Source organism: Tauraco erythrolophus, chromosome 7 (genome assembly GCF_009769465.1).
Source record: "Tauraco erythrolophus isolate bTauEry1 chromosome 7, bTauEry1.pri, whole genome shotgun sequence".
Lineage (NCBI taxonomy): Eukaryota > Metazoa > Chordata > Aves > Musophagiformes > Musophagidae > Tauraco > Tauraco erythrolophus.
Window position 1 is genome coordinate 57,040,714 of NC_141471.1, and position 11,948 is coordinate 57,052,661.

At 41.8% G+C, this 11,948-nt stretch overlaps 1 protein-coding gene across 1 annotated transcript in view; it reads right to left on the reverse strand.

Moving 5' to 3' along the window:
- Nucleotides 1-11,258, reverse strand: part of HECW1 (HECT, C2 and WW domain containing E3 ubiquitin protein ligase 1) — a 179,665-nt gene extending 168,407 nt beyond the window's left edge. The window contains 1 exon segment of the mRNA XM_086614549.1: nucleotides 10,931-11,258. Within this exon segment, the coding sequence (XP_086470675.1) occupies nucleotides 10,931-11,219 (289 nt within the window). The 5' untranslated portion in view covers nucleotides 11,220-11,258.
- Nucleotides 11,259-11,948: the final 690 nt, after the last annotated feature.

Below are 11,948 nucleotides of genomic sequence, written 5' to 3' on the forward strand. Positions count from 1 at the left end.
TCTGCTTAGCTGCAATCCACTGCGTAGCCTGGGTTTGGCCCCACTTGGCCAAAAAGCAAACACTTTGCCATCGCCCTCAGATCTGTGGCTTCATTTCCCTGGATGGTAAACAGGCAACTAATTAAGGAAAGTGCCAAGCGAGAGAGTATTTGGGATGTGCTGCCCTTTGAACATCGGCTGGTCCTGGAGCTGAAGACAGGGACGGTGAGGGCAGCTGAGACAGGGAGCTGGCAGACATTGCCCGCTGCCTCCCCTGCTCTGGGGCACACAGAGGTCCTGGCTGTCTTGCCGGTGGGAAGGCAGGCAGCTGCAGACCTGCAAAGCTGCGCAGGGACAGGAGCAGCAGCAGTCAGACCTCCCGCATCTCTCATGGTCCCTGGAGAAATGGGAGAAGGTGATGCACGAGCAGGTGCCAGGCAGCCAGGGCCTGAGCAGTGGCCAGGAAGACCAAGGCATGCTAGGAGCAAACATTAGCAAGTGCTTTGGGAACCAGCAGCAATTCTGACAGACTGCTTGTCCTCACCAAACCAGATACCTCCAAGCACTGCCTTTTACTGCTAAAAATATTCCGCGCTGTCGCTTCCATGCTAGGCGATCCCAATATACTCCACAAGCACTATATATAGAGAGAGAGATAAAGAACGGCGGCCACCAAAGAGAGCTATCTCTCAGATGAAAGACAGTAACAAATTGACAAAGACCACACTGTTCTTCAGAGGAATTACAGGAAATGTTGATAAAAACCACCCCTCCCAAAGATCTGTAAGAAACGTGACGGGGACTTCAAGAGCTATCAGCAGCCTGCGCTGAACAGACAGGACCTCACTATTTGAAAGCTTGCCTTCAACCCTCAGAGAGGCAAACAGATAGTCAATACATCTTCCTCAGAAGGACTGATGGAGTCCAAATTAAAAATCACTGAGTGACCTTTTCAGTTAGCTTGGTTTGAGTTAAGAGGGGAAAATGAAAAACCTACTTCCCTTCTCAAACAGTATTTTGCTAATAAATATGATCAGCCTATCTTTTTGTGTTCTCCAAGAATAGTAACTACAAAATTCAGAATAACCTAGGCCTGCCTTCAAAGAAGCAAACAATTCAAAATTGGGAACAGGAGACAGGAACACAAAGTCAGACAGGTGCCTAAACTTGGTACACTATTCTAGTCTCTTAACCACCACTAACTTGATTTAGCATTACGTATTTCAACATTTGCTTCCTATAAACTTAATGTAATCATTGTGTAAAAATAGAAGCTACACTTCATGTCTTGATCCTTTATGAATAAGAAATGCTGTACTAATGAAATTACAGAAGAACTTGTAGTCTTTAGCTGAACAAATTTGCTTTAGCATGAAATTTAAAAGTGCTTTTGGTCAATAGGTACGTCTGCAATATAAAGACATATGAAGATAGTTAGCAAAATGCTTTCAAAAATAGTTTTTTGTACAAAGAGGCCAAGCTGTGGTTGGTCTGTTTTGCAGTTTGCACAGAAAGCTACAGGAAAGGGATGTTGTAAAGCATAGAATATCAATAAAATTATTTTGCAAGATAATACAAGTGTAAGTTGTGGATAAGCTTCCTCTTTCTGGCATTCCTTCTTGTAGTACCCAACTTACCACTTGAAGGAGAACACAAAATGACGACAATGCCTCTACAATTCACAAACGCAGATCGTAGTGAGTTGCACCAGGTCTTGCTAGTGTTCCATTTTGCAACTCTTTAGCACTGCAAAACCTAGCCCTTGGAAGCTGTGCTTCCTAAAAGCTGTAGTATACAAGTGGTCAGCATTCTGCAGGAGAGGAGCTATTCATGAGAAATATATGCAGAAGAGTGATACCAATTTCTTATTTACAAAGATACTACAGTAAAAAAATCACGAGTAATGGCTATCATTATAGGAATCGATAGGAGCGTTTCCACTGACTCCAGCAGCTACAGGTCCAGCTCTAATGTGGACTGAAACTTCACCGTTAATTCATTTGCCAATTTCTGCTGCAGACAATGAATATACTACAATTTACAGTTAGCATCCCTCCTTCTATAGCATAGGGAGAAGAGCTCTGGAAAGCAAGGGTCAAATTCTTCATTTGTGCTGAAAGCTCAGTCCTTGACCTAAGAGCTAAGCTATGCATGTGCTTAGTTTCAAGTACATTAATGGTTCATTTTAATCCCATAAAAATTAACCCCCTACCCAGTTAAAGAAAAGTAAATTGGGAGGGAGAAAATGCGAACAATGAATGGAGAATAGGAGTGAGAAGAAGACACGGCAAGAGAAAGACCAAAGGAAAGTAGGGAGATAAAAGAGCATAAACTAACAAAATAGGGATAGAGTTGGCAAAGCTGCAGTAATTCTTGGTCACTGAGGGCAGGAAACGACGTCCTAAGTAAACTGTTCCAGGCATACAGAAAGGCAGGCATGGTAGGTTAATAATCTGAGCCACCTAATCTGAAGCAGAAAGAATTACACATAAAACCCAAGGACACCTGTCATTCACTCCCCAAATCAAGGAGTTAGAACTTTCAGCAAAACACTTTAACCTTTGAACATCCGGATTACTTTCAGAGCAGTATATTACATTATCCTTTACCACTTCAGCAGCCTCCAAATTACTGCTGGGAGATATCATTCTGATCTTTCATGACACTGACAAAAAAGGGAACACAAGACTGCCAATTATAGAGACCCTATTAAAAACTTGACCTGATACTCCTGTGAGTTTTCAGAAGGCTCTGGATGAACTGTGGATCCAGCCCTTCCTCACTGTCCTGCCCTCCTCGTACTACTTCTAACCACACCGAGAGTCTGAGCTCTGTCACCTGAGGGACTTCCCTCTCCCTCCCTGCAATGGGGGAGCCTCTGGCTAAAACCAGAGCTAACAGCAACGGGTCCTATTCTTCCATGGTATCTCAAGGTGTTTGGGATCCATCTTCCGACACAACCCATCACTCATCCATTTCTCTCCAGTAACCCACAAATCTTCTGCTGAAAAGGGTGGACAGAATGAGGAAAAGTGAGCTGGGGCTCAGCAATAACAGCTTGTGGGGGCCAAAAGACCCATAGCAGATGTTAGGCTGCAGAGGGATGCACACCTATCTAGTAATGTTAGTGTCATTTGGTTCTGCATACTCTTGAAAGTACGATACTACCACAGTATCCAAAGAGCTTTCATTGCTACTTCAGCTGTACCCGTCCCAGCTACAAACTTATCCTTTAAAGCTCCTGCACTTCCAGATTTATTCTCACCACTACAGCAGATGGACCACATCTGGGGTTTAGTACAGCAATAGCTATACTTCAGATACGCATTGCACAAACTTCTCCACAACTAGTGACATCCAGCTTGCATGCAGAACTGAAGATGAAACAGAGGAATCCATACAAAGATGATCATGACTGCCTCAGTGCATATGGAAAAACTGAAGATATACAATATGTGGTAAGGTACAACATGAAAGAGTATAGTTTTGTTTGGTTTTAATACAATAAAAGTTTCAAAGTTCTCACAGTCAGTGGAAGCCTCTCCATTAATTACAGCACAATTTGGAAAAAGAGGATTAGGAGGAAACAATGCATCCATGAAATTTGCTAGAAGACATTAAAATAAGAGGTTCTGCAGGCCTAAGGCAATATAAAGACATGATATAAAGGAACATAGGAAGATCTGACATGTGAACAAGGATGACACTTGTCCAGGTTAACAACGTTCATTAAATAATTGGGAGGGAAATAATTTGCAGTTATTTGAAAAATGGGCTTATACAATGCTGAAAGACGTAAAAGCAGACAGAAAATTAGATGGGAGTTTTTGATCCATTCTGCTATAGAAGCAAAAAAACCCCACATAACTCAGATGTGCGCACTGAAGCACCACCGTGTAAAGAATCTCTGGAGAATCTGGAGTGATTTTTATATGAAAAATGGTATTCAACTACAAGCTTATTACAAAGTGGAAGATCTTCAGTGAAGAAAGTGTCTTCAGGGCTGGAGAGATCAATGGATGAGAAAGATTACAAAAGCTAAATGCACACACAATTGTTACAGTAGTTGTGAAGGTTAGCGTGGGAATATTCAAATGTTATGAACAGTGTGTTTAACTGCTATAAACAGTACGGAGTGAGAATGATTTAGTTTGGTTTAGAAAACTAAAGGAAGAAAAACATATGCTGAACCTTCAAAATCCACATGGCTAGCTTGACAACATCTACAGAACAAATCTTTCTGCTTCAAGCCTTATCCTGCCAAGAGTTTTATGTTTGTGCTGTCCACTGTTTATGCCGTGGTTGATTCTACCCAGTCAATGGTCTGAACACACTGCATGGATTATGCTTTTTTTTTGTGGAATTGAGGCCAAAACCTGGCTTTCAATGCACCAGTAAGTATTCCCCACTGACTGATTTCTTCAGAAATGCTTTAGTGAGTGATCATTACTAGCTTCATTATCAGTCTTGGCTATACAGCGATAAGGGCCCGCCTTGCACAGCACAGAAGCACTTTTATCCACAGGCATAAAGACCCTGGAAATCACCAAGAAAGCATGAGGCTGCTGTACTCCCTGTCTGCATTATTTCTCTCCTGATATTCAGGATGACAGTTGAAGTGGAAAACTCTTTCCTACCCATTCACCTAGAAAGAGGTTCATAATACCATAGCTGTTATTTTATGGAGAAATACTAAATGAAAATGGGAATCTTCTGGCACACAGTAAACACCTCTACCACATTTTAAAGATATTTAAGGAAAAGAACTGGCAACCTACAGGCTTCTTTACTGTGACTTCCCCAAAAGACCATAAAGCACACCATCCCTGCCGCAACTCCTCTCCAGAAGGTTTTTAGTGCCTTGTTACTAACGATGTTAACACCACACAAACAACAGGTGAACTCTGGAAGCACTGAAAGGGAGAATGGGTCAGAAGCCATACATGCCAGGAATATTCAGAGACCCTTGCATTTAAGCGTTGACTGTATCTACTAGTAAGAGGGTGAAATAGAGGCACAAGATGTGTTCGTGTCACCTTGGTGGCTCTGGAAATGGCATATCCCGGTTTCATCTGGCTGAAGTGGCCCACCAGATACATAACTGGCAAAGGCAATAAGTGACTCGGTCTGGTAAAGAGAAGTCATTCTCACTGGATCCAAGAGCAGCCAGGGTGGAACAACGAACCAGCACTGCTGCACCAGCACTTGGCACCAGTATCTGCCAAGGCCTACGATACCCAATACCCTCTCTGTTCAGCGTTTGTGCAGGCTCTCTGTTGGGTGTCTTTTAATGACAGCTTTGCTCCATTGACACTTTTTGATCCTGAAATAGATAGTGCTGTGCTTAGTGAAAGCTGTCTGGCCTCTGGGCACCTCTGTTGATGTTTTACAGAGAGCAAAATTGCAGAAGTAAAACAAAACTTCACTTGCTGAGGTGATCTCAGCCAGCCACAGCTGCCATCCCTGGCCCGGCGAGAGACCCAACTACAAAATGACCTACTGAAGAGAAGCCCTAAAGCCAGAGTGAGGTTTTCTTCCAAAGGCCATAAAAGGACTGGGAAGATGGGTAACCCCAGGACACAACAAATCCAAACATCAACAAAATTCACTCTAAGCAGGTACACTGTGAAGAGTTTTGTTTTACAGATGGTTATATCTGAAGCAGAGAGATGCAGCAACCATCCAAACTCGCAGAGAGCGCGTGAATTAGAGAGTAGAGCTGTAACTCAGGGACCTGCAACTTCAGGCTTCATATGCACGTTACTGCTTCTAACGTTTCCTGTCTCTGCTGGCAACGCGGACTGCTTGTATGCACTGGATGTTTGGTAAAAATAACTGTAACAAACAAGTTCTGATCCCAGCCTAACGGTAGGAAAAATGTAGATCTTTGCACTTGTCACAGTAGGCAATATAGCAACATGAGGCCCTCTAAGCCTAAAATCAATCTGGAAAATGTTTAAACAAATGTTTAAATGTCTACTAACCAATAGCTTTAAAAATTAGACTTGTCAGATTATGGTGAATTGCGTCTTTGGGAGAGAAATAACATCAAAGGCTGAAACAGAGAAGGAAAACATGCTGGTTTAAAGCTAAAGTTCAGTCACTAATTAGGTCCTACTCATACAAATTAGAGAACCACCACTCTGTCAAAAGCCAAACATGAACAGGAAATCAGATCCTACAAGATTTGTGTATGAAGGAACTGTTAATAAATAGCCTTTAAGAATGTTTTGCTTTCCCATAAGGAAATGCCAAAATAAAAAAAAATGCCTATTACAAATGGATAAGAAGAGTATATTGGTAGCCTTGACAAATTCCCAACTTCAGTGTGCAGAGACACTGGAGCAAATGATTCTTTCAAAGTCTGGTTTAAACATTACCCATTAGCTGCTCTACATCAGATAGGGAGATGATGACAGAAGTGAAATCTAGGAGCAGCTAAAGAGCTACTGCAGTAATTATAAGATAGCTCTTTATCTACAGGCAGCTGCCAGCAGTCCATATTCATTTATCTAAGAGGCTTCACACCATTGCAAATAGTAATAGTAAATGAGATAACAGAGAAAGAAAACTTTGAGATAAATTACTGCAAATATTCCATTTGTCTCACAGTAGCTACTAAATGAAAGTTCTTTTTTAAAAAAATACAAACATGCTATCTCCATTATTCATAAATTGGTTTAGTTTCACTCCTCCCCTCCCCGTGCATTTTCTTTATACGTAGCTTTTCTACAAAAAAAACTCAAATTCCAGGGATTTTTAGATAGCAACAGAGCTGTGTTACATTCGGGTTTTTCTCAGAGCACTCTTTTTGAGTGTTTATGTGTATTTTTGATTGTGGATATGTTTCTGAAAGACTGCTGGTGTTCATTAATACTATAGCTCTCTTGAGGGAAGGCAAATGCACATCTCAAGTGAGTTGTTAGAGAATTTAGAGGTGGTTCTGCATAGCACAGAGTTGACATATAGTACATACAAGGAGAAGTCAGAACATCTCTAGAGTTCAAGCTTAGCAGGAATAAAACATAATTCCTACTCCTGAAGGCACAATATGTCTCAAACACCCAGAAAGGCTTGTTCTTCCAATTCCTGTATTTTTTCTCATCTTACCACTGCTGATCTTAAAATGCATGGAAGTAAAAACATCTATATTTTAAAAGAGTCAACATTTACTGTTCTCCCTTCAACTAAGGAGTTTTTCTATGACCCTTCATCAAAAGCACATAGGTGTGTATGGATGCTTTCATGCAGCTACAGGGTGGATACACTCAATAGTATTTTTTGCCATGAGACACACAACTACCATTTTTTACACTATTTCAGAAGAGATCGACTGGCTGCCTAGACCATTTCCTGACACCATGAGCAAAAGTTAACTCTAACAACCAATTCCACATTCAGCATTTACCTGCTTCTGTGAAGACTGTTTCCAACTTGGCCACCCTTATCAATGTGCACATGGACTGAAGAGAAGAAAAACAGACACTTTTTGATAAAAAGGAGCTGTGGCTCCTTCCGGAGGAGCAAGCAGTCAGATTTTCCCTATAGGGAGGACTCCCTTAACTCTTTTTTCAGGCTACTTTAACCTTTGAACAGCATCCCAAAATGCCCTGTGGTATCAAGACATATGGGCTACAGGATTTTTGCTCTTTTCCTTTTGGAAGCCTTTTTTATCATCTGTATTTCCCCAGACTTGGAACATCTTTGTTCTGCCTGCAGTTTATTGGGTATCATCAAAATGTTAGTGATGCAGTGGTGGTGAGAACAGACTAAGTTTTACACATTTCAAAACCAACACTTGTATAAAATCATTTGGAAATATTTCCTAGATGACTACAAAGGCAATGATTAAACTCCTCTAAGGTGAGAAGTGCCTTCTTTCTGCTTTCGTATAGCCCTTTTCTGGGACGCCCAGCAGCTCCCACAAAACAAATAACAAATAATAACTCTAATACTCTCACACTGAGTTTTACAGAAAATCTACAACACCCTGCCTGATACCCCAAGGACACAAATAATTTCCTATTGTTCTCATGACTCATCACGATATTAAAGTATTGCCCCATTCAAAACTTTTGGCTCAAATTTCACCAAACCAAACAACCACAAAAAGGATTAGGCTTTATCCACAAGCTGGCTTTGAGACAAACACTAGAGTGACCAGCAGCAATGCAATAGTTAACAGTGTTGCCATGCAAGTGGTAATAATAGGCTTCTACACTAATCCCCTATTGAGCAGACTGGGAAAAGCTCATAGTTTCTTCAGTTCTCTTGTTCCAGTCTGGCTGCTAATTCAAAACATAGTCATAGATCAGTTTACATTGTGAAGGTCATACCTACAAGGCCAGGAACATTTCCTCTATCAACAGGAATGCACGCTCGGAAAAATCTGTGCAAATGCACACACAAATCTAAGCATTTGCACATCTGAATCTCTCGCCCTTATGGATTGGCCAAACATTGAATACAGGATGCATCAATGTTTTATTTCAGGTGAGCAACGTGCTTTTGGAGTGATCCTTCCAATTGTCCCCATTTTGTCACCACCAGATCATATGGTGATCTTCAGGCACATGAACTCCTGTCCTGGTGAAGCTAAACTGAAAGATGCACTACAGCGACTCAAGGGCATTCACTCTGCCAGACTGAGGCTGCTCTAAAGCCAAGCCCCCAAAATGTATTCAGCAGCTGTTTGCTCCTACAGATCCATTCCTACTGGTTCCCCCTACTATGTTTATGTAGACATAGCCATAGTGCCAGTCATCTTCCTAGACTCCAAGGGTTATCCATGTCAAACACACACCAAAAGCCAAGTGATCTTCGCAGTCTCCCATGTTCTTTCTTTAAGGGAACCAAAACACCAAGTCTTACCTTACATTAGGTTTTGGAAGAGAAGAGAAAAAAGAAATGAGAGGTGCTGCTGCTGCCTGCTATTTCCTCAGTTACTTAGACTCAAGAGGCTGGAGACAAAACACCTTCAAAGACAAGCATCAACTGTAGGTTTCTTGGGGGCTGGACACACTACTCATTTTTCATTTGACAGCGGTGTTCCTTGGAACAAGCCATTGACTATTGCCATTAACACCAGGCATTCATCCAGCAGGGGCAAGGATCCACTTCACAATCCGCATTTGTAATGTACTGGGGTGTCTGAAGCAACATCCTGTTTGATAGGCTAAATTATGCAGAAGGAGCTAGGTGAGTTTTTCAGCTCCCAGTTAATCCCTCATGTATTAAGGTTACCTATCAAAAAAAAAAAAAATCAGGATGTGCCTTCACAGCCCTTGATGCAATGTCTGAGCTATGAAGCCTGGCTGAACCAGCTCAAGGTGAAACAGCTCTGCGGACCTTCTGTTGCCTCCAGGCCATCAGAAGGTACGCTTTGCCTCTTCTTATCAAAGCAATACAGTCCTTCGTGTTTTGCCTGTGCTGCTACAGAACAGGCTTAAGAGTATTTCTGAGTGCCTACTACTGGGGGCTCCTGTTTCTTCTCATCTGTTCCAGTAAAACACTCAACTGTAAACACAAGTAATTCTGTTAAGGCCAACAAACCAGACTGCTTTCAAAGTAGCTGTTTTAAATCCAGTCACTGTTTTATCCTAAAAGATTTTCAATTGCAGAAGCCTACTTTTATTTTCAGAGTATTTTATGAGGTTACTCACAGGAACAAGTACTGCAGCCTAGCTTACTGTAACCCCTACTCTTTTCCTTCCATGTCCTAAATAGTCACCCTCACATCCCCCTTCTCCCAGACTCTCCAATACTCTCAACTCATCTTCTAGTGCTTAACACCGTGCCACCAGGGTTCCTCTACACCTCCCATCCAGTCCCTTCTCACATCACCAACATCTGTGTTTCCCAACATCTTCAGCACATGACCCTTGTGGTCTTACCCACCAAAAGCAATGCCATAGCTCCCTATAGTACCTCCTATGATTGCTCCAAAAGCCCAACACACAACATCATATGCTTTATCTGTGTTTGTTTGGCTTGCTATCAGGGCAAGATAAAACATTGCTATTGGAATGAAAATACCTGCTTAGTGTTATCCAAACAGGTAAGGGCAGCATTTTACTAACATTTCCCTTTGTGGGGTCACCAATTTGAGTCTCTTTTGAAAACCAAGCCACTGGTTTTCAGGAAACATTTAAGAACTTCACATTTTTAAAGACCTCTAATCCATAGAAGAATGTGGCTGAAACTGATCCACCATGTCCAAAATTTACCAGAGGGCAAAGAGTTAACACAGACTTCTGCCTAGGCAGCAGGACTATTTCCATAGGAACCAAACCAGGTTAAAAAAATGCTAATTTTATACTGAAGTGAAACAATCAGATAAAAGTCCATTGAAACCATTTCTTATTGCTCTTATGTGGGGCTGGATTTACTACATGGAGATGCCAAAAATATGCTAACGTACATGGCTGAATGCAGCTTCCAATACACCAGAAAAAAAAAAAAGAAAAAACCTTCTGGGACAACTCTAGACTGCCTCAGTCTATAATTATTGTTCATATCAAAATATCCTTTGGCTATACAGGAAAAGTCATTCTGTTTCATAGGGTTTTTAAATGATTCATATTCTTGACTTGTAAAACCTCTCATCTGTCACAGATTACTCAAGGACTCGCAAGAGGAAACCCTGAAAACATTATGCTTTTTTTGTACAGGAGGTATTTTCTCAAAATCCAAATGGCTTTAAAAATCAAGATATATTGAAATTTCAAGAAACTGTTAACAGAAAGCATTCCCATATCTCTACTGAAGAAAAAGTGAGGGCCAGGACCGCAACCAGCAATTCTGGAGCAGAAGAAATCTTGTCATATATGAACCCACTTAAAGACTACACTCAGTGGAGCTGTATTAGCTCAGAATTACCATTAGCACATATTATCCTAATGCTTAAAAGTGAAAAAAGCAGCATGAAATCCAAAGGGCAAGGGGGACTTACCTATGAGATACATGCCAATCCAGTCCCCTGCATCCACTTCCTCCTTTATATCCCAGTATATCACTAGGTCCTGTGAATGCCCGATAGAGTAGTAGGAGCTGCTGACCATCAGGGTAGAGCGGCTGTCTGAAGTGACAAGGTCCGTGTCACTGGTAGACCTAGGAATGGTGACCGTCTCATGGGAATTGTTCCTGATGTCCATGTTATGGAACTGGTCAGGGTTATAGCTGTATCTGAGAGGCTCTTTGCACCGGCGCCGATTTTGTGAGTTCCTAGATGGAGACGCCATGGCTGCCAGGCCCAGGAACCTGTTTTGGTACAGATTCTGCAAAGAAAAAAATGAAGGGATAGTATTTATAGTATTATTCATTTTTCAGCGATGTCAAAGCTCAGGAAAAGTAGTACATCAGAATGAGAAAGTAGCAGACCTTTTCCCATTTAGCATTGCAAAAAAGAGGCATGAGAAGGCGTAGCAAGAAACAATTCCTACCCCGTAACTCTTACCATGAAAACAAGGGTCAGAGCAAGCCTTGCACCACCAAGCTCAGCCACAACTGGCAGCGTGTGAGGAAACTAATAGCAGCTGGCTTCCTCCACATTAATGCATGCATCCAGACGCAAACATCACAACTATCAAACTGCTAGAGAGTCACACTCTTTAACACCAGGACATAGCCTTCCCACTTCTGACAACCCAGAGTTAAGTCTTCCCCCCAGTAATTCTCGTTATGTTTGCAGAGAAATCTTTCTTAAAGCGCAGTCGATCCAGAGACCGTATCCCATCTGGAGAGACTGGTTAGCAATGAATAAGAGCTCTTCCTCCCCGCTGGAGATCTGAAGAGCAAGAGAGTTATCCCTGTTACGAAAATAGAGTTGTCTTCACTGAAGTGTAAATACAAACTAAGTGTTGCAGCATCTCTCAGTACAGCTGATAGCTTCCGACGCTACTGCTCTGCTCTGTTTTCTTCCGTAGACTGAGATCCTACACACATCTGCTCTTTCAGGAATCTGGGAATGC